A 23453-nucleotide genomic window follows, 5' to 3' on the forward strand; every position below is an offset into this window, starting at 1 on the left:
AGCTATAGGCCAACTTCCAATGCGATCTTACACTGTTTTTCTTCTCTCTACTATAGCTCACCAACATATTTTATTTACTTTTGTCCTTCACAAAGGATAAGTTCCATATCACAGTAACCTTTTTGCTGTTTTTTTTTTTAATTATGAGATGGCATCATGAAGCCTGAAACTGCCAAAATAGATATTCAGACTGTAAGAATTTTTAAAAAATAAATATATTTTCCTTTTTAGCTTTCACTGTTTTTTAAACTTTTTAGGATTTACGAACTATGAATTAAGGAACAAAGGATCAAGAGGTGGTAGTCGTTCCAGGTCCTGTAATGTGGATTTATGCTTCCTAGGGATTCTGCCTAAAATTTTGAACTCAGTGATTAACAACTTGCTATATTTGAAATGTGGGGATCATTTCTGCATACGAAATAACTAACATTGCACATAGGTATATATGCAAGCATGTGCACATGCACCTGTATGCCTGCATGCACACACACGTGTGCACACTTTTATATATAAAAAGGTGAAAATAACTGTCATTAAGACAATTTTCTCACTATTTTTACAGTTATTAGGAAATTTAGAGAGAACTGAACAAGAGATTTTATAGGCTTTAGAATGTAAAAATGATTGTGGTATTCTCTGAAAGATGAAATTATAAATGATTTTTTCTATGAAACAGATTATTGAGGCATTAATGAATTATGTCAGAAAAATCTTGAATAGGAGTGTGCTTTGAATTTTTTTGTAATGAAAGAAAAGTATGTTGTCCATTGTAAAGCTAATGCAAGCCAGAAATGCTCAGTGTAACTTCATTTTTTAAGCACTTAAATTTATCTATACTTTTTTTTTGTGTGGCTATTTGCTTTGCTTCTGATTTAAAATTAGGAAATGGATTAAAGAACATATTATAGAAATGGATCCTTTATTTATTTATTTTTTTATTTCTAGTTGGTTTGCCTTTCTACATATTATTATTGTCAGGCTTGCTATGGTACTTTTGTAAAGGAATGGGTTATGACCTTTTTCAAGATAAATAATCAGATCAGGAGCTCTCTTTTACTGATATTTAGTTGTCTAATAGTTAAGGTGAGCCCTAGCAATGAGAGCCACTTCACGCTGTGTGGAAAGCAATCCCTTTATGTATTTTTGAAAATGATAGTGGAAAAAAAGAAGCATTACTACTGAGTGGTTTTCGATACAATGGAGGGAGGAAATGAAGCAGTAAGCAGTGTAAAGCAGTAAGATCAGGGTGTGGTTCATGGGAAGACTGTAAGGGGGGACAGAAGAGTGAATTTATTTATTTTCTTTTTTATTTCTTTTTCTTGCTTACTTTTGGTTGTTTGCTAAAAAGTACAATGAGAAAGAGTATTATTACTAAAAAAAAAATTCCATTCTTCCATTTATGACTGTCTCTTGAAGAATGGTTTTCAGAGCTCTTTTATCCTGTTGCCTTCTAACCATATGGGGACCTTGCTGGCTGTCATTATGCAGCCCTTTTATTATGAAATAGATTAGTGGTTAGACTATTCACACAGGGAATGGGAAAACTAGGCATATTTCTCTCCGCTACCAGGCTGGATTTAATAGCAGATCTCCCATCTCTCAGTGGGGGGAGGGTATCTGTAACCATTGAGGAGATCACACACTGTTTTTGGTTGAGGACCCCTCACATGATGCCTGAAGCTGTCCACTATTGAAAGGAATTCAGGACTCCTGGGGCTATAAGACAGAGCAGAAGAGAGGTAAAGGCCATTTATCTAAGTCTGTGATCTATCTACCATGAATTTACAGGTAAAGTGAAGTTCTAGCTTTCAGCCCCTGCTCCAGAGACAGCTTATATATTTCACATGAAAGAATCACTGGATAAAAAATTACCAACTCGCGGAGTGAGGGCTGGAACCTAGGACTCCATAGGCAGTGAATACCTGATGAGCTGATGTGCTGTAAAGCTTGTACTAGCATGAGCTTGGGATGGTTTGCACTTCTCCTGGAGAACTTAAAGGCCCAACCAACCTCTGTAATTCTGAATTCCATCATATTATTCATTTTGTTCAATAGTGCCAAGAAATCGCAGTCAAGATCAGGGTTCCTCTTCTTTCAATATTATCTATAGTTATAGTAAAAGAAAACTCTTTCAACAATTTTGCAAAGAAAGGCAGTGTAAATAGCAAAACTCCTATATTCGCTGATCCTGTTTCATCATAGCTCTAAAGCTTTCACTTCAGTGCAAATTGTATGTAAAGCTGCCATTTACTTTTTAGTGATTTTGTAAAAATTTTTCATCCATATGAATTTGCTTCCAAGTAGTGAAAGTAGCTGCTTATGTCAGGGTCATTGGTGAATCTGTCTTGGTATGTTCAAAGCTTTCAGAAGAAAACCAGACAGTGAACTCCACAGTTTTATCAGAAACTGTACAAGTAGTAAATTCATCTCTCCATCTATGAAAATGAAGCTGTTTAATACCGGCAGCCAAATTACACAGGTGTCACAGATCAAGAAAGAAATATTGACTAAATCTAACCTCCTAAATTTTCCCGTAATAGGTTTTCTTTCAATGATGGTTCATTATCATAGGACTATGCAGGGTCAGCAGTACAACAGCCCCTGAAGTATGGGACCTCCCTTTTGCAATAATGCTTTGTATTCTTTTTTCAAGTCTGACATTGTTCCAGGACCAGCTATTCTTAAGCAATCCTAAATAGTGGGGGGTGAATTTCCTTGTGTTCAAGAAAGACAAACAGCTCAAAGGCCAGTGGTTTTAATAACAAGAGATGGTTCCTTGCAGCTGGTCAGAGGTTAGGAATGTGAAAAGTATTCCAGAAGAGATGGGTAGATTGCAGGTAAAATGGTCAAAAAAGGAGAATGATCACAAATTATTTTTTGGTTCTGTGGATGATCAGGCAATTCCACAGTTTTTTATCTGTATATAGGCATTAGAGAAATAACTGATTACTTGATCAAGGCATGCACCTATTTCAACTCCTCCCCTTCTGTTGTGCTAAGAAAATGACAATAAATGAAGCAGAAACCTACTTTTAATTCATCTCCTTGCCTCAGTCTGTCACTAAAAATAGTGATTGTTTTTCTGCCTGTTTGACCTGCTGCTGTGTGAAGAAATCTTGAAGTCATTTCTCAGCCATATTTTTTTGTCTACTTGATAGGCAAAAAAACCCACAAAAGCAAAGAAGAGCAGGCTTTTATGATAATGTCATCATCGGCTCCCAGCTTCAAACACTTCTGCGGCTTTTGAATTGTCATTTATAACTTGGAACTGAACCGACCCATAATTCCCTTGATGCATTTAGAGAAATTGATAACAGACTGCTTCTTTTATGGCTCAGAGGAGGCAACTCCAATCACATCACTATTGGCAGTCAATATTATTTTCTGACATGGTTGTAAAAGTATAAAGGGACTTATGGCATTTGTTTAGATGAGGAATGGGCTCTCAAGCTGTGCTGGGGTTTATGGGTCCAGATTACTGAGAAGCAAAGGGAATATGATGTTTGCAAACAGGATATGATTTTATTTAAGTTTGGGTTTCATACGTTGTTCCCTGGGGATTGCCCTGCAGACAGAAGAGAATTTCACTTTTATCATATGAAATTGGGCAGTTATCCAATTCAAAAAAAAAAAAAAAAGACATTGCTCCAAACCTGTACTGTGCAAAGTCAGGTCTTTGAATTGCAAGAGAAGGAGCTGAGGAAGAACATCACCCTGAAAGAAATCAGACTTATGCAGAATAAATGTTTGGTGAGCTGAACAGCGTGGTTCATGTGCTAAATATTGAGCTATCTGAAGACGAAGGCAGTTACATTTATGGAAAGTGCATTGCATTCCCTGTAATTTTGCTTTTGTAGCAGTAAAACAGGGATCAGATTTTCTTCTGGGATAAGCTGTGTTGTTTCATTAACTTTTTGCATACTTTAGATCTTTCATACTCGAAAAGAATTGGGGCCAGTAACTATATATATATATATATAAAAAGTAAAGCTATAAAATATCTCTATACTTTTATAAATCCTTCAAAATGCTCAAAGAATCTTTCTAAATACTCTGAATGTTGAATCAAGACTTGCATGTAGATGTACATTTAAATATATGCGCATGCACACACGCACACACATGCGCGCACACACATGCGCGCACACACACACGCACGCACATATTACTCTTGATTTTCTCCTTGACATTGCTTGCTGTGGTAGCTGGCCAGTACTACTTTTTGCCCTGCCCACACAGCAAGAAAAACAAATTGAATGATAATTAGTGCACAACTTTAGTAATTCATCCAGGCAATACATTGTACTGTGCTACTTCTCATTCTTCCCTTGATCTTTCCAGTTTAGAGGACGGAAGAACTGTTAGTGTTTACAAATTAGGAATCTAGTGCACTCCTCTTATTTGTGTAAAAGTTAACAGTACTCAGCTTGCCCTTTTGTAAGAATTAAGAAAGTATTTGTGAGGGAGTTGTCTCCTGGTAGGATATTTAGCCCCTAGCCTGTTTAGGGTCTTTCCTTATACCAACATCCAAATCTGGCTGTTAAGAAAGCAAACTGCCTATGGTTGGGCACTCAAATAAGCATAATCTCCACACAAGTGCTACAGTTAACTTGTTTGTTTCCTCTATATCCCAGGCTGTACCCAAACAGGTAAAGCTCATTTATAATATCAACCGAAAATACTTACTTACTTGCCCCTTGTTTGGGGCAAGTAAGCAGTTATGCCTGAAAGCTACCCAATAGGATATCTTCCACTATGTAATCATTGATGTACCATGTTCCTAATATAGTCACCTGTTAATTCAAAGTAGTTGCCCAAGCAGCTTTTTTAACCTACTGAAGTTTGTCAGTTGTAACATTTTGGAGCAGATTGCGGGAGACTTCTTAGAAAAAAAGGACTTTCTTAGCTCCCGAGCCTCTCTGACTGCTTGACCATCCATAAAGAAATTCTAACATTTTAATCAGGACAAACTTACAACCCCGTTTTACTTTATTTGATGTATTTTGCATGACTTGATAGGGCTCATAGTTACACAGTTTTCACTGTGTGATGTTTTCTGTTGAAGACATCAAAATCCATAGTCAGAAAGGCCATCCTCAAGCCACCACAAGGCACGACTCATGCTAGTGGAGACCGGAGTCTGAAGGAGGGCTCCGGACAGCTGGAGGTTTGTCCTCACAGGGCATTCAGGCATCTGCATGCTCAGTCACCTAGCGCAGTTTCAGATAAACCTATTTATGCTCTCCGTAAGATGGGAGGATTAGGGTGTAATATCCTCCCAGCTACTATGGAGAATGCTGTTTTCAGCTGGCATACTCCTACCAGTTCTGACAATTCATGACTGCAAGTTCTGTTTCACTGGACTATGTTTTGTACAACAGGACTAACGAATAGTACACTTTACTCAGACTCTTTATGCATAGAGAACTGTGGTCTTTCTAGCTGACAGATTCACTGCATCCCTGAGCAGGCAACCTGAAGAAGGAATAGGGCGATGAGAGAAAAACTACATTTACATCCTTTTAGTTCAGAACAACAGTGAGGCATGACTCAGAAGACTCACCTATCTGGCTCCATGTATCTAATTTCGACAAACCACTGAAACACCGAAAGCAGGAGCCTTGCTTGCTTATACAGTCATCAGGGAACCAAGTGCACCACTAGAAAGAGTCACTCCACCTAAGATCTGAAGAAACTGCTGAAGGTGCTTGTTTCCCCCCACTGACAGCGAGTTAAGCAAATAAATTCCTAATATTAATTAAAAAAAATAGGCAAGTAAGATAAAGTGAATCTGGATGATCAGAGGGAATAATCTGATATTCTTAATTTACAGAGATATTGATACTTTTTCTGCAGATCTGGAATGTGCAATAGTGTCTCTTCTCAGGGAGTGGGAGGGAGGCGCTGCATTTAACTTATCAGTAGAGTGGCCGCAGAAGAAGGAAACAATCTCTTCACATAAAAGGGTCTACTTTGGGTCTACTAAGGGTCTACTGAGTCTACTTTGCCCTATTCTCCTTTCATTGCATTGAGGTGACCCTGTGCCTTCCACCACATAGCTTGATGTTTAGAGTAGTGAAAGGTAAAACTGTTCAACCGAGAGAGTACCTTGACATTGCTGCAGGCAGGTCGATTTTAGAAATGTCCCAGTCTGCCTTATTTTGCAGCAGGGGACGATAGAGAGCTAAGGGGTGGCAATGTGACAACTTTGGTGCAAATGTTAACCTCTTCTGATTTTTAACAGAGAATATTCTTTGCTGAGTACTAGACCAGATTCAAGGTAAACAAAGATACAGCGCACAGAGCACAGAAAATTATTGTGAACTTAATAAACTACCATGAAGTTCATCCTTTGTAGGTCTTACTTCATTTTGTGTGTTCCCTAACAAATATTGAGCTGCCTAAAGCCAGTATTATGCAAAGAAGCCCGCTTCTTGCAAAGATATTAAACAGTATGCATGTAATTTACATGTAAATAATGGGATAATATCTTATGTACTATTTAAAAAAAAAAGTATTCACTGTCCCCAGACAACTACACATACATATATGAATTTGATGGGAATTCTGTAAATAAACCAGAATGCACATTTACACTTTAAAAACACATCATATGCTTATTGTTAGAATTTAGCTTCCGGCATAGGCAGAAAAACTCTTTGAAGATATAATGTATGGTACTCTGATTCATGTACAGTTTATCTGACTAAACACTGGGTTCTAGCGTAGCTCCATGATCGCCTCTGAAAGAAAGAACATTATCTACATCCAGGAAGAAAGCTTAAATGCTGTGCATCAGAGAAGAATGTTCAGCAGCAAGTGGCCAAACTTTTTTTATAAAGAAAGCTTGAATTCCACACTTCAAAGTTGTATTTTCTGTGATTCTATGCATTATGGCTAAATACACATTGTTCTATCTGTTTGCCCATGAAATCCTGGAAACTACATGACCAAACATAAGAAGGCAATTGCACAAGCATTTTCACACACTAATACATTAAAAACTAAAACAAATGTCAAGTTAAATTAATAGAGTACTCAGGGCCAGGCCTGCAAGTGCAGTAACATTTTTACAAGCGTCTGGTGATATATGCCACATATCTGAGACTTGAATCTGGGCCTAAGTGTTTTATTTATGAGTTTTTTCTAAAAACAAGGTCTAATCCACATCTAATCCATGCTATCCTCCCTCCATTCCCCCTAGCAATGATCAACACATCACCATTTCACTAAGGTTTTGAGTTCCTTTTGGGTGTCTAATGTATGCTTTGAGACCCAGAGATTTTGAATGCTTGTCATAAAAGTTTGTTTAGGAGAGTAACTAAATTAAAATATTTCTTCTCACAATATTATTGTATTAAGGCTTTAGCCTGACTTATCCTGATTCTTTTCTGATTAGAATGCAAAATAATTTATTTTTAAATAAAAATTTCACATATTTACCTGCCTTTTTACAAATCTTCAGGTAAATTCACTTTATGTAAAAGTAGAAGGGCTGCATTTATTTTATCAGAGGCAAACCACCACGATCCATAACTACTCCAGACATTCAGTGATTAATTTCTGCTTGGAAAGCTTTTGATGAATATTTTCCGAAGGTTAGCTTTGATTTGTAATTGCTTTAAAAGCTCGTCCACTATTGGCAGTTAAAACTTGAAAAATGTTAGATTTCTCCATACCATAGCTGCATGTACTATCCACATTCCTTGTTGCACAAAGAAAGGCTTTTGCAATCAGAATCAATATCCTCTAAAGTTCATCAATATCTTCTAAAGTTCTTTTAAGAAGCTGAATTTCCATGAATATTATTGCTGATAGATTATTTTACTGGAATTACACAAACACAACAATGAAGCCAATGCAGGCCAAGTGAATTCCACATTTTTATTTAAGAAATGACTTGTGAAGAACTTTTGAACTATCTGTCCCACTGGGATCTAAAGATAGCATCACCTTCACAATTTATTTGAAAATCACACTGGAAATGTAAGTAGGAAAAGTCGATATTTGGGTATTCCATGTGGCAAACATTTTAGATTAAAGTAGTCGAAAAGTTCTTTGGCAAAACAAGTCTCTGATACAGCTGGAAAATTATAGTAGAAATTCAGGAAGCTCAGTGTACATATTTTTCCTGAAGTAGCCCACTTTCACACTTCCTGTCTGTGGGATTTATGGAAGAGACGTCAGCCATACATACTTTTTCCTCCTTTGTTCCTTACTGAGAGATGTGGATGACGGGCTATTCATTAGAGACCATTTCTTGGGTATGATGTGCACACCTTAGCTTCTTTAGTCATGGTGAGATGAAACGGAAGCTGAGAAGCACCGGGATGATCTTTTGATTCTTAGTAGAAATTGTGGATGTGATGAATGACCACCAGTAAATCTGCAGGAGCGGGAGGGGAGAGCTCTGAGCGTGGCACCTGGGACGTTGCGCTGCTCATGGTCGCAGGCACGCTATTCCAGACCTCTGCACTAGTATTTGCTGGCACCAGCTCCCTCCAGGAATGGCAGACTCCTTGCTGGAAGTGATAGCAAAATGCCACACGCAATTTTCAGAGGTTGCAACACTTTAGGAAAACACTCTGTTTCTATCCTCTTGCCAGGGAATTAAAAACTCCAGTGATGGAAACATGTTTGCTCTGGCATAAGTGGAAGACTGAGAGACTCTGAACATTTTTAAAGCTAAGGCAGAGGAATTTACTCTGCCATATACAAATTCTATTAAATTACAGTATCACAGAAGAGATCTGTACTCTCCTATATTCTTTCTCACATATTGCTTAATCTGTTTGTTTACTGCAGATGATTACAATGTTTTAAATTCACTAGATTTTATTTACTTCCCAGTTTTATAATCATTTACATCTAAGGACCGCTTTTTTTTTTTGTTTAATGTAGTAGTTTTTTCCAGATTTTGTGTTGAAATGTATCCATCTGAAATGCATAGTGGATTAACTTCCATCTAAGAATAGCTGAGCCCGACTCATTAAAGAGAGAGAGAACAAAAATCCCTTTTAAAATACTGTGAAGAACTGCTACTTTTGTACTTCTTCTCTAAGACATTGGACACACAGCATACAATCAAACAATTGTCCCTTGTCAACATTGCCATGCACAGCTAGACAACAAATTGCATTATCCCAGTGTTCTCAGAGAGTAAGTACTGGACCTCTCGTAGTTCCAAGTGATAACTCTTGGAAGAATGCTTTTGCTTTTCATGATGGCAACAACTGTGCAGAGAATCCAGAATGGGATGAGAGGTTTGGTATATATTTAATTCTTTTTAGGAATGGTCACTGAATGGCATCAGGAGTCCATTGCAGAAGCTGCACCTATGTTAAATCAAGAGAGTGTGTGGGTGTGGGTGTGGGTGTGGGTGTGATAGAGGAAGAGTGAGAGGGAAAGGATGCTTCATCAGATTCTATCCTAAATAGTTTTGCTTCTCTTTTATATTGTGATCCAGCTATCAGCGAATGTGTATGTAAGACATCTTCAGAGTTTCTAAAAATGAGTTAAAGGTGAGAAATAACTCATACAGCTGAATACACCATGCAGGGTGTGAAAAATGGAAAGGTGTGTCAGATTGTGAGCAGAATATCCAGTTGACAGAGTTATGGCCAGTGACAATAAGGCACATCCCAGGAGGTTTCCAGAGGATGGCGGACTCAAATGAGATGAGGAGTGAGGAAGTTATCTAGCAGAGGAAGGGACAGATAAAACAAAAGGCGTTTACAAAAAAATCTTTTAAAAATACTTTAGAATTGTTGTTCATGCAATTTTTTTTTTTGCAACTCAGATAAATTTCAGATAAATATAAGTAGCATTTCCACTTTCAGTAACTATGGTGATTTCAGAATGACCTTTACGTAAACAATTTATCCCTCTCAGATGTATTTCCATATCTTTCCTCTCCACCTTCACATACAGATGTATATACAGATATATACAGATATATATATAAAATATGAATAAGGTGTAAGGAGTTGGTAACTTTCAGGCTTTATAGCCAATCTCTTAATATGAAATATTCGAGCAGTAAGGTGGTATAGTGCATGCTTTCTAGCTGCTGAAACGTATCTGCTGTGAAATTTATTTGTTAGCTTGTTTTTAGCATGCTTAAAGTTTTCATTGTGAAGCTTAAATTATCACATAGGTATTTCTTGTAGGAAACATTCGTATTACGTTCTTTTCATACGGTAAGTCAGGGAATTTCTGCACACACCACTTGAAACAGCAGAAGTTACCTACATTTCTTTTCACTTAAGTCATTCCTTTCCTCTTTAATGCCTCCACATCCACTTCAGGGACAGGTAGCTTAATTTCTATCATCTGTAGCTTTACAGAGTATTAGCTTTGCTACACATGCCAATGATTGAGCTATACTAGATGTGCTTGAAAAAACCTACAACCTACAGTGCTCGTTCAGGAAACTCGGAGTGAAGTAAATCCATATGTGTGTTAAAAAGTTTAGTGTTCAGATAGGGCTTGTGGCTATCATGCACAATCCTCGTTCTTTGGAGAGCTGCAGCAGTGATAGTTTTTTTGATAACAAAACAGTTTGCAGTTTGCTTATAGTTTAAAACTGACATTTTGATACTTTAAAAAACATTTCTTTTTCATTTTGGTTAGACATTCAGAACGTTTTCCTGTCCTGTCATTTTTTAAAAGGAATCTTATTTTAAGAATAAATGAAATTAAACATGAAAGAAAAAAAGCTAAGATTCTGTATTAGAATCTTAGCATATGCTAGAAATGTTATATTTCCTGTAAATTTTATTTGAAACTTTCACAAAAAGTTCCTAATGGAGAGTTTTTATTAAATACTGCAAATCACTTGGAGGAAAAAGTAACTTTTTACTAAATTCCCTCTGACTTTTTCATAGACTGTGATTCAGAAAGTATCACATTTGTCACAAGTTCATGCATACTTAGCATCTAGATATACTGTGAGATATATCTGATACACACATGAAGTAGAACCAGAAACCACAGAGTTTAATCTTATTCCCCTTGCTCATATAAGTTCCAATCATTTAATCTCCTATGAATAAAACAAGCATATCTAGTAGAATTTTACATAGCTGTATTTCATATATAGCACAACAACTGGACTAGCTCATAGCTGTAATTTTAATAGGTTTTTCCATTGATATTGCTGTATTTCAACAGCTAGTTACTAAGTAAATGCTGAGTGACATCAGAAAAAAACCTGTTTAAGCACTTGAAACATTTAAGGAAAGTCACAACATAGCACTAACAGCAGTAGAGATATAAAATGGAGTGAGATGAGTGGGATGGCACTTTCCAGTTGTGACTGCAAGACCTTTGTCTGTAAGATCAAAATTTCACTGGGTTGTTTTACAGGAGCTGTTGCTCAGAAATGCAGTTTGAATTTTGCATGAATATGGAATAGTTCTGACATTTAAGTTTATAATACTGTGCCCTCCCTTGGTACTTACTCATATCTATATGTTAGTTTTCCCATATTATAATTACTGTGCACTCAGATATGCGTTATGAATGGGATACCCTTTGCTTTGAGAGTTTAAGATTCGATACATGTACTATCCCAAGCAATCAGCCAAAATATCCTGAATTTCCTGTGTATACTTAGATGGTCTTTTTTGAAAATTCCTCGGGAAATGCTGTTTTGGTTCCTGGTTGCCCATTTTGTGTCAAGTGTAGTTAAAATTAGGTAGAAATCGTTCAAGTCAACTGAGGGAAATTTTGCAGTGAAGATATTTGGCCTTATTGTCTCAGTTCAGTTTCCTTACACTTAGCTGAAAGCAGAAAATGATAAATGCCATACCCTTGCCAATACACAGTGTTCAGCAGTTGGAGAAACGGCCTTCTCATGTGTCAGAGCAGACAACTGTCTTGAAGGGTGGGTACTCTCAAGCTGTGGTTACAATTTTAACTTAATCGGCCTTCCTGGAAATGAATCATAGTCCCTTTGAGGATGCAGGCTCCTGCTCGTGCCCTGGTGTACTGAGCAGCTGCCATTGAATCATTTTCGTCAGCCACTCCTTCACGTTAACCTTAATTTGCTAGCCATAAAAATGGTAAGAAAGGACTTCTTCCCAGCCCTCTTGTTAAAACCTCTTTAAAGAAAGTACTGCACAGTATTTTTCAAACTTTATTATGATTTGATTAAATTGATTTAGCTGGTGACCTCCACTTATTTATTTCTGTATTTGTTTTAAAATGTAAGAATTGATTCACAGTCACTTTAAAGCAACAGAGAAAGAGCCTAAAGTTCTGCTTAATGTTAAATATGTCATTAATTTTTTACTGCTTGGTTTCTTTCTTATTTCTTTTTGTAATATCCTGAACTACCTATTTGTGTGTGTCTTTGGGAAAGCTACTTCATTTCTTTAAATCTCAGGTTACCAATCTGCAAAACAAATATTATAAATCATCCTATGTCTAGCTGATGATGCTTAATTGTGTTTGTACAACATTCTGAGATCCTCAGAAGAAAATACAGCGTGCTGTTACTATTATTATTATTCTAAATTTTTCAAGCACAATCCAGTCTTCTCATTCAGGTCTAGTTTAAATATGTATATTTTCATTTGTTCTGTTACACGCATAAAAAGCCGATAAAAAGGATAGAAAACTCAGGACCTGAGTTTTCTATCATGGAGAAATAAGATCATTTTAGTAGCTTGAAATATAATATTATTGTAACCGTAATGGTGAAGACATTTGACAGGTGTAGAGAAGATCAAGCTTCTCTCTGTTTCAACTGACTAATCAGAGAATTTCTCAGAACCTCCAGAGTCAAGTAACAGTGGCATCCATTTTCAATTACTTGATTTCTTTTTTCTTTTTCTTTTTTTTTTCCTTTTTCTTTTTAGAAATTAGGAACAGAAGCTTCTGGTTCAAACTAAAAACATGTTTCAGTGTATTTGGAAATTATCCAGATAGCATCTGCCACAGCATTTTATCTATTCCTAAACATTTTTCTTTTCATGATAAACTTGTATCGTATGATATAATTAAATGCACTTCCCATGGAGCATCAAGGAAGTCTGGTTGTCTGCCTGGATGACTATTTCAGGCTATTTCACTCTATCATTGCTGCCTGACATAATATCATATATGGGATATACAACATTTCATGTGTATCTTTCTGTTTGTTTCTGCAAATAAATAGTTACTAAAATATATAGATTTCAAAATAAAATTGTTGCATATCAAGTGTAGCTGTATAGCAGGTCTACTTTGTCATCCTTGAAATATTTTATATTTTATATATTATTCGTATAAAGTTTTACGTGTGACAATTTCTCATTTCGAATGTGTGAAAGAAAAATTTCTCTGCTTTTAATAAGCAACATTCATAAAGTGTGATAAAGCGTTTGATCCTAAAACCTTTCAGTCAAAATTTATCAGTTCATCAAAGGTGGAGATCCCACAGGGAGTTTATTTTATTTTGTTTTATTTTATTTTATTTTATTCTCTTTTCTGTCTATGGTAATAGTATTAAAATTAATGTAAATAATTATTCTAATTTCAGAAATTTAAAAATGTCTTCTCTCTGTGTGAGAAACGCAAACTATTATTGCCTTTTCAAATATAATGATCTCAGCTACTGGTAAGTTTTTAATACGGCACAGATTTTTGTGACTACTCCTAACGCCAGTAGCCACAGATTTCTTTTAAATGCTTCGTCCTGGCACTCGCAGCTCCCAATTTTTATGCCTAAGTAACGACCCTCGGTGTACATTGCATCCACTGCTGTGCCGTGGTGTCTGACGGGCCCGTAAGTAGGCCAGATCCGGCCGATGTAATGCTGTTTGTAATGAGAAATCTAAACAGGGAATGGCAGTGAGGCATGACAGGAATGTGTTTCCATTGGAGAAGTCCGTGTAGAGAAAAAGTATAAGCAAAGCCATGTCCAGAAGGCCTTTCAGCTGGCCAAGACGGAAGACTAATGTTATTGTACATTGGCTGTCACTCTGCCAGCCCTCCCTCGCTGATTTGTTTTCTCTTTCCCTCTCTCTCTCCCTCTCCTTCCCTTTCTCTCCCTCTTTCTTCTCTCCCGGCCGACTGTTTGCTCAGGTGGACAGTGACACCATTTGGAACGAGCTGCACTCGGCCGGGGCTGCACGCATGGCTGTGGGCTGTGTCATCGAGCTGGCTTCCCGAGTGGCCTCCGGAGAGCTGAAGGTGAGGTCTGGGTTGCGTTGTGTGTGGGAAAACACACGGGCAGACGCTGAAAAGGAGAGGCTGTGAGGCCGGGCTGGCGGGGAGGGTGGAGGAAGGGCGAGCGAGGAGGAGGATGGTCACGAAGGCGTGGTAACCCCAGCAGCTCTGGGGGGCAGCTGGCAGATCCCACCGCTCCAAGGCTTCCGTTCACAAGGGAGAGTTTTGCCGTCGAGCCAACAAAGTATTTTTTCCAGAACATCGAGGTGATAGGGAGCGATAATCCAAGACAAAATTGCTCTCAGTGTGTACCTATCTGGCAAGCTGCTCTGGAATTCCCTTTTGAAGTGATTTTTTTAATATGATTATTTAGCCACGTGCGTAACCTCAGAATGCCACCCAAAGAGAGGAAAGGTAAATAGCGGGCGTGCAGGTTATGGAGGAAGAGGGAAATTGTTGATTAGGAGAGTAATGATCCAGAATATGCCTTCCCATGAAACAACTTCAAACTGACTACACTTCATTGTTCTTCACGTCCTACTTTTTTTTTTTTATCTCCTTTCTACATGAGCTGCAAAGAATGATGTACAAAACCCAAATTATCCCCAGTCTAAACAATTTATAAAAGCTCCAGACCTGACGGACTTTGACATTTTATTTGGTATTTTAACAACCCTATTTAAAGGTACACCATATGCAGTTTGAATGCAGACTTGCCCCAATAAACATTGTTGGAGCTAACATGTCTCCTTAATGAAATTGTTTATACGCTTTCTAGTTCCAATACTAATGGATTCAATCCAGTTTCCAAAACTGAGAAAGAAATAAATATTTTCACATCAAATTATACTCTGATTTTGTTTTAAATTCCAAAAGACAATGAAATTTGTGGATTTTCTTCTTCTACCTCAATTTTATTTCAGCCAAAATATGTTAGCTACATATTAGAGGACAAGTGTCTATGTGCATATGTATATGTATATATAAATATACATAGTGTGTATAGTACTTAAATGGCAGAATGTTCAGATGAAATACAGTATTATATCTTTCAGCCAATCAAACCTATTTACTAAACTTTCATAGCCAGATAGTGAAATCGTTATCTTAGGTATTAAACCAAGTACACATGAATTTTGAAACCCCAAATCAAGGACAAGGCACATCAGTTTGAGACCGTGTATAGCAGCCTTTCTTATGATCAATTCATCACCATTAAGCTTTTAAGGCACAACAGGATACCACTCAGAGTGCATTATTCCCACACAATGGGAATAATGAACATTAAGTAGGATTTTTTTGTCAGTTTTTACCTTTGGCAACTGTAGGACACTCTTCAGTCTTTAAGAGCATGTAAAAACAAGTTCTGATAAGAATAATGAGATATGCCTTATGTGCAGCTGACATGATCAGGGTCTTTCACTGCTTATCTCTATACATTTATGGTGTCTTTCATGCTGTGTGAATGCTCTTAGTTGTTTATCTCTGTGTGATGGACAGCTGAAAAGAATCAAACATCTGCCACTCTAAGACCTTAATTGCTAATGAAATTGCTACAGTCTGTAAACAGTTTTTTAAAATTTAATGCTAATTTGTATTTTACTGTAAATTTGTTGTTGATCCTAATCTGAATCTCTGTCTAGAGTGGAGAGAATTGAGACAGTCTCATACAACCTCCAGATGAGAGACAGGAAAGGCAACTGTTCAATAGATATACCCAACAGTTAATTTACCCTAAATCATTAAGAAAATAAGAATGGAAAGATTTCGATGTGAAAGAGAATTAGGAATACTCATGCTGTTCCTGACAGGTGTTTATCTAACCTGCTCCTATACTTCCAAGATGAAGTCAAATGATTTATGTGCCAGTGTGCCAAGTATATGAAGTAGCAATCTGCATGGGGTAATTATGATTTAAGGTCAAAGAACATGGAAAGTTTAGGGAATCAGAGGTTATGAATGGGATACCCTTTGCTTTGAGAGTTTAAGATTCGATACATGTACTATCCCAAGCAATAGGAGGTTATCAGAAAGGCTATTATGGAAAGGTTACCTATGGAGTGGTTATTGGGCCAGACTGACAGAGGAAAGGTGTGCTACTGGAAATTCCATCAGCGTGCTGCTCCTGTACTGGCTGTTCTGGCAGAGTCTTCCTGTGTTTGCTTTGTTGTTGCATCCTTACAAAACCATATCTTGCTGCGAAGCTACCAGCAATACCCACCCTTACATGGTAAACAAACTTAGGGCGATTTTGCAGTGTTTTCTGGGGCTTCCTGCATGGTGTTCAGGATTAAACCTCAGGTAGCTGTGGGATTTTTGTGTTTCAATCCCCCTTTAGGAGTTTACATGCCGCTTTTCTGTCTTGCTGCCATTTTTCCTCTAGAAACATGTGGGTTGTGTTGGTTAGCTGTTTCAAGTATAGGGGAAAAGCCAACTTCGTAATGTACTTACGGAGATCTGAGGAGAAGTGAGTGAAGCTCAGCAATTCAATATGCATTCATTAAGCAAATATGTGTATGAAACAAGCACTTGGGGCCTGTACTGTGAGCACTGAGTGGGAGGATTAAACTGTAATGGGAATCTGGAATGATCTGCCACAACTTTAGAACCTTTGGATGACAAAAAGCACTTTCCAAGAGTTGTGTGTAAACCTAACAGCAGCTCTGTAACATGTAAACAGCAAGATGAGAGCATCAGAGAACCATGTTGTGAATGTTCCCTGGAAGTCTATAGCTATAGATTGCTGTCAGATGATGCACTGTCCGTTTGGCATCATCTTAAGAAAAAACTACATTATGAGACAGGACATAGAGACTTATTCTGAACTCCCACAGTTCTCTGAGAAAAGCTGCATACCCTGCACCTCACAAAGGCAGTCCTACAATACGCAGCAAGCCCTCCTCACAGGGTAGTACTTCAGAGTGCAGTGGAGGAGACCCTGGTTTATCTTCCAGCTGCACTGGAGAAAGAGGCTGAACATGAGTGCCATCTTCCAAACTAACTATGATGACATAGGGTAACCTCAGAACTTCAGTCCATAAAACCTTCTAGCATAAAGTCTGAGACAAGAAGACTGGGAAATGAGAAATTAACATCACTCTTTTTAAAAGTGCTTTTCTGACATGGGAATTAGTGGAGTTGGGGATGAGCTGCCTAAATATTTCTTACAGCTTGAGGAATCAATACGTATGTTTTAAAAAACAATCTGACTTGGTTTTGCTAGAATTAAAATGAATAGAACATGTATTCAATTAATTTGAAAAACAAAGGATTTACAATATTAGAGACAAATGTCTTCCATGCAATAGCTATAATATAGAAAGTAACAAACAAAACTTGCCCTGTATTGACCGGCAGCTGAAATTTAAAGTCCTTTCAAGGAAGGAAAGGACTTTTCAGTTTCCATACTTAACTCAGTTCGTGGTCTCTACTAACATTGCTTGCTATTGTAAGAGTGTTAATAACAGGTTTGTACTTTAGATACATGCCACTAAGAAAAGGATTGAGACTGCAAAACCGTTTGCCAAATCTATAGAACAGTTGAGAAATTTGTTGTAGATTTAGGCATGAGTCAAACTCATACTCAAGGCAAAAGGTTCTATAGTTTATTCTGAATTTCCTGAGACTAGCAGTCCCATTTCACACAGGTCTCTTCTCAGGACAACAACATTTTGTTCATCTGATTTGGACAGTATTCAAAAACTGACCACGAGTTAGAGCAAGTTTCTACTTCATTGTAGTTCAAACCCCTTGTGAGATATCAGGTTTCTTTGATCTCCCTGACTAATGGGGAAAACATCAGAATGACAGCCCTAAGGATGTAAAACAATATGGTTTACTGAAATTCTACTGCTGCTGTAATAGTAAATTAATTTTTTTTTTTTTTTATCAAGACAAATTATCCCTTATGTGGGGAGTCTTAATCTGGATGTTTCCTTTTTGATTATATCAAGTAAGTACAATTATCCATCAAAATTAAGGATTTTTTGTGTTGATTTGCTGATATAATGAGCACTCATCTGAGATCCATTTTTTTACTCTTGAGAGATAATTTTTAACAGAGAAGCACTAATCACACCAGTGAAATAAGTAGTATAATAAATATGATTATTAGATAGTCATGTGCTATGCTTTTCTTTTTTTCATCAGTTTATTTACATGTGCAATGAAGGCCGTCTTGGCAATATTACTAAGGGAGATGAATCTAAAGGTTGCATAAAAGTTGCCCTTTCTTGGATTTTGTGTAATTTAGGAAGCTTGCTGATGGCTGATGAAAATTTTCTGTTATAAGTAATCACTGCCACAGTTCTCCTGTCTAGCTGTTTTTGGTCTATCCACCTTTCCCTATTTCACATTTTCCCAGCAGATTTATGTAGCAAATTTTTGATTCTACGCTGGCTGACTGTAGATCTTTAGAGGATAGGAATATATGGAACTGGGTGAATATCATTCCATTTTAGTCATTAGACATACATAGTAAGTAATTTCAATGGATAAGAGAAACCTAATGGTGTATAATTGTTGGGGCTTAGGGAAGCAATACAAGTTGTGCCCTATGTATGATTTCTTGTATGTAGTATATCTCATGAACTTGGAGATTTTGCCTTTATCCCCTATAAAATAGTTAAGGGGCCCTTTTAATAACTTCAGGGCCTTAAAAAGTCTGCATCGGCAGAGAGAAATGCCTTTCCTGGAGGTATGATGGAAAACGGTAGCCTTCTAAGGAGGCACTTCCTCTCTCACATTGTCATAAGAAGGGAGAGATTTGCTACAAGTATGTTGGAAATGGAAAGAGTGCATATGGAGGCCCAGGCTGCAATACATGTGCTGTAGGGACCAAAGGCAGCTCATAGCATGTCCCAAGTGTTGCTCTGTAATAATGACAGAGATTTCAGCAGCGCATGATCTATGGCTGGTTGGCTCGTTCACGAATCATGGCCGTATGCACCAGTTTCTCTCCTTACCCTGGCTCTGTTACTGCTCTGACCTCCCTCCTGGGCTTTACTTCCCTCCTAGGAGACTACTCCCACAGCGCCTCTCCTTGTTCCTACACCCGGGTCTACCACTGTGCAATGGGTGCTTTGCTCCTGGTGCAGAACTGGAGGATTACACAGGTCCACTAAACCCCATGTTAGATTGGTTTCAGGGGAAAAGCAAGGAGAAGATTTTCTGTAATTCTGGGCTCCATTGAACTTCAAATTTTGTTTGTAACTATTAGAGCTGGCACAGAAGCTCACCTTTAGGGCTTAGCTTTGCCAAATAATTATTTTTTCTGAAAGAGTTTAGGTTGCTGGTACTTCCATTTGGTTAATTAAATTATCCATATTGATGCTGACAACTTATGTTGCTGCTATATATTAGGTGTTTACTAATTGACTAATAATACTTTTAGACAGCTGAAATTCAAATAGTTGATTATGTTAGTACGAACATTTTCTTAGAATTATACTTTGTTGAGTAAAGTCCTTCAAAATAATATTTGTTGTTGTAATGGTTGTTTTACTGCGTGCTGTTTTGTGAATAGTAAATGTATCCTAACTTGTTTTCTGGTAACAAAATGTACATTTCTCTAGCTGTCCCTCAACATCTTACAATCGACTAGGAAAAAAAAAAAGGCCAAACCAGATATAATTAAAAAAGAGTATACCTAATAAGAACTTATTTTTGCAATGGAAGGCGCAACTCAATGCCAGAACAGACTGTGGAACTACTGAAAATCCACAGGAACATTTCTGAAACGGTTTTCTTCAGTCTCAGATGTCCCCATTAAGTACTAGTATAAGCTGGAATTAATTATTTTAAGTACAATACCCATAATAAGGATTACTCTCTAGTTTACTTTGTATATCCTTTAAATATGTCAACATTGGCAATGGCAACACTCTGTTCTGCGACAGAAACACATAAGCACCATATATTTTTAATTTGACAAATTTGAAACAGAGGAGACCTAGGCAATAAACTATCAAGAGCTGGTAGGTTTTGTCTGGTTAATCCCTATTAAAAAAAAAAAAAATGAATAATTGAGGAAGCAATTTTGCAAAAGAATACTCAAGAAATGGGACAAATTAGTTCAAAGAAGACATGATCTGAGCTTGTCTTGAGCATCCGTTTCAGCTGAATGCAAGCTGAAAGCACAAGCACCAGCCCTTTCTTTTCCTTAGTGTGTGTGTGCATGTGTATGCGCATGTGCACACATGGGTAGAATTACCCTGTTGGTAGTCAGGGATCATTTAACAGAATTAAAGCAGTTGAAATGAATTTCCTCAGAACCAGAATCTGATACATTCCTGGGATGGTTATTTCTGATATGTCAGATTGAATTAAAAGCAAAATAAATCTCCTGCATTTGGCCATTGTTGCTCTGCTGTCTTTTTGTGATTTCTGGATAAGTTAAATTGAACTTGAAATTATCATTCCAAATGCACTTGGTTATCACTGTTCTCAAAGCCTTTGTCACACAGGGCTATGGAAGTAGCATCATAAGGTAAGGTGTACTAATCTAGTGAATAAGCAGAATGAACTTAATCAAAAAAAACTTTTTATTTTCTAATAGTCTGTATAAAAACACTCCTCAGTCATTTTTCATAGCTCTACTGCTGTTTTACTAGAACAAAAACTAAAATGAAGTGTCTTTCTAAAGCCAGAATAGAGAAAGGCTTGAAAACAGATGTCTCCCTGGTCCCTTGATGTCCTCCCTCCAGTTACTTCAGGCCAACAAATTTCCATGCCTGCCTGAATGGCAGCAGACCCCACACAACTCCTTTGGTACCTAGAAAAATCTCCTTCCTGGGGAAGTGCCCTATTCTCAGGTGCCTCCCGGATGGCACTCCTGCATATTGTGTCCTCCTGTATTTACCTCCCTATATCACCCTTTGCCCTACTAAACTCTCCCTGCGCTATATAAAATTCTCTGAGTGCCCTCTGTTGCTCTGAAGGTTGCCCTAATCCCGGGGAAGGCTCAGGTTCCCATCCAGAAGTATGTACTGTGCAGATGTACTCTCCACCGTGCAGATGTACACATCTGCCACGAAAGGAGGCATTTCTCCCCACTGCCCAGGAATAGCATTTTTAACAACGCATGGCATGTCAGAAACAGTAATGAATGTTTATTTTACCAGTGTTAGAGATTTGATTGATAAAAGCCATCAATCAAAGCTGCCAATACAATCTTTTGGATAGTACTTTATATTCTTTGCTTTTATAAAGTTGCAAAATTACAAAATTTTATATGGAAACATCTCTTAGATACTTTATCCCAGTAATTATGGTTATATTTATAGCTGAATGACTATTATTATTTCATATAGCTGTACAACTTTAATTATATGCATGGTACAAATCTTATCTCCATGACCGCTCTGTTTTAAAAATTGCTTGCCTGCTTTTTTTCTCAGCCACTACATGTGGCTGAACAGGCCAACACAGCTGTATTTATGTTAGATAACAAATACAAACTTTTCTTATATTTTCTCCAGTGCTACATCTTTTCAGAACTTCAAGAAAGCACACAGGGAACTCTTTTTTTCTGTCACAGACTTAAACATTTAATGTCCTTTTTTTTGTTCTTGGCCTCTGCTAGCTTCCTCTGTAAGATAAAGTGGTATTCCCTCGTGTCCATTATTGCTTTCCTGGCAAATCTACCTGCTACTAATACTGCTCTGTTAAATCATGGGTTCTTGCTCACAGTATGCATAGACCTCTAGGGCCAGGCACCGGCTGTTGCTCTGGTAGCATGAATTGTAAAATTGTAAAATTGTCCTAAACAGGTACCTGTCTCAGCCTTACACCACTCATTCTTATTCTTACCCACCCTGCTGCATGGCATAGGTTGGGATCATGTTACAGCAGACGTGACGTTGAGAAGAATACCGTTACCTTCTTCAGAGTACCAGTTCCAAGGGGATCATCCTGGTCAACTAAAGCAGTTTCTACAAAGAAATGAAGCATTAGCTTAAGTTATTTACTCCTGATTCTGAAGTCTCTGTATATTAGAGCAAAAATAAAACCTTTCCATTAAAAACAAGTGGATGACCAAGAACAGCATGGTTGAGCATTGCTATTGTTAAGAGCTAAAGGTTTGATAGGTTAAGGAATTTAGACATGCAAAAAATAGAGCCTTCAACAAGTGACTTTGGCATATAGAGCTTCTAGTATGGAATTCAGCCCCTGAGTTAGGTACCTGATCTCCCTATAAATTGAAAAGAGGTTCCTGAGAAAGCTGTCCTAAACAACCTGTACAGCTACAATCAGCTAATGAAAAGGACAGTGTTCTCAAAACCTTGCTTTTCACTAAGGATTAAACACATTAAATTTCTGACAGCCACTTTTCAAAGGCATGTAGCTGTGAACTTCTAAATAATGGGATAAAGCACATTGCTCTTCCATACAAGAGTTTAGAACTTAAAATGCAAGATGAGCTTCGATTCATTCTCTTTTCAACTGGAAGGGATCTCTTTTTACATTCTATATAAAAATGTCCTATCTTAAATTGGAGACTCAAGGGTGGATTTTTTTGTCCTCTGTTGAAGGGCTGCTAATCTGCAGATTAGATTAGCTTCTTTAATCTGAAAAAGGGCTACCGAAGAGCATTACTCTGGATCTAGTGCTAGAAAACTCACTTAGATTGTGAAATGTGTCTCTATGTTTACTTCATGGACCATGTAATTGAAATATAGAAGCAGTTCTGGGGGGAATAGTTACTAATTCAATCTCATCCTAAAGAAGGATTTGAACCTGAATCTTCTACTGCCTCAGTAAGTGGAGTGCCTGCTGGGGTTCATTGCCACAAAAACTTAGGCAGAGGGAACACTGCCTCCCAAATCCCATCACCAGTTCAGGTTCATAGACCCTTACTGGGATCTGATCTTAGATCATATCTTTATTTTTTACCTGCTTACATTGGACAAAATAAAGACAGCAGACTGAAGAAGACTGTAACTGACGAAAAAAGGACTGATTTTTTTGGAAGGGGATATTGAAAAAAATAAACATGTTATGCAAAGAAATTGTGTGAATTTGTGTTAAAGAACAAATCAGCTGCATCACTCTGGGTAGGACAGCATGGAATCTCCTGCATTCTCAGTGAAAAATAACAGTGTAAAGATCTAAAATATTATTATTAAGCATTACCTGTCCAGTAATTCTCCTCTGAGCCAACTGGAAGTCATATGCTTTCATTAATCTTGCATAACAGTAAAGCTAGTACGTGCTGCTTCTCAGCTAGGCTTCTGAGCATGCCTTGGGTGCCAGAATGGCTGCACTGCTTTAAAGTGTAGGCGGAGCAAGCTCCTCCTGTT

At 37.5% G+C, this 23453-nt stretch overlaps 1 protein-coding gene and 1 long non-coding RNA gene across 17 annotated transcripts in view; one reads left to right on the top strand and one right to left on the bottom strand.

The window, feature by feature from the left end:
- The window catches only part of HDAC9 (histone deacetylase 9), a 508743-nt gene that overhangs the window by 374506 nt on the left and 110784 nt on the right, over positions 1–23453 (top strand). For all 16 annotated transcript variants that reach the window (XR_011139634.1, XM_068935036.1, XM_068935038.1 and 13 more), the window contains one exon: positions 14071–14178. Coding sequence is in view for 15 of the 16 variants with exons in the window: in XM_068935036.1 (XP_068791137.1) it covers positions 14071–14178 (108 nt within the window). In the remaining variant the exon portion in view is untranslated. The remainder of the gene's footprint in view (positions 1–14070; positions 14179–23453) is intronic.
- On the bottom strand, positions 8027–23365 carry LOC138066314 (uncharacterized). The gene is made up of 3 exons (XR_011139637.1): positions 23287–23365; positions 22033–22085; positions 8027–8522 (listed from the first exon to the last, which is right to left on the bottom strand). It is a non-coding gene; the product is annotated as an uncharacterized lncRNA (long non-coding RNA).

This window comes from Struthio camelus, chromosome 2, assembly GCF_040807025.1.
Source record: "Struthio camelus isolate bStrCam1 chromosome 2, bStrCam1.hap1, whole genome shotgun sequence".
Taxonomy (NCBI): domain Eukaryota; kingdom Metazoa; phylum Chordata; class Aves; order Struthioniformes; family Struthionidae; genus Struthio; species Struthio camelus.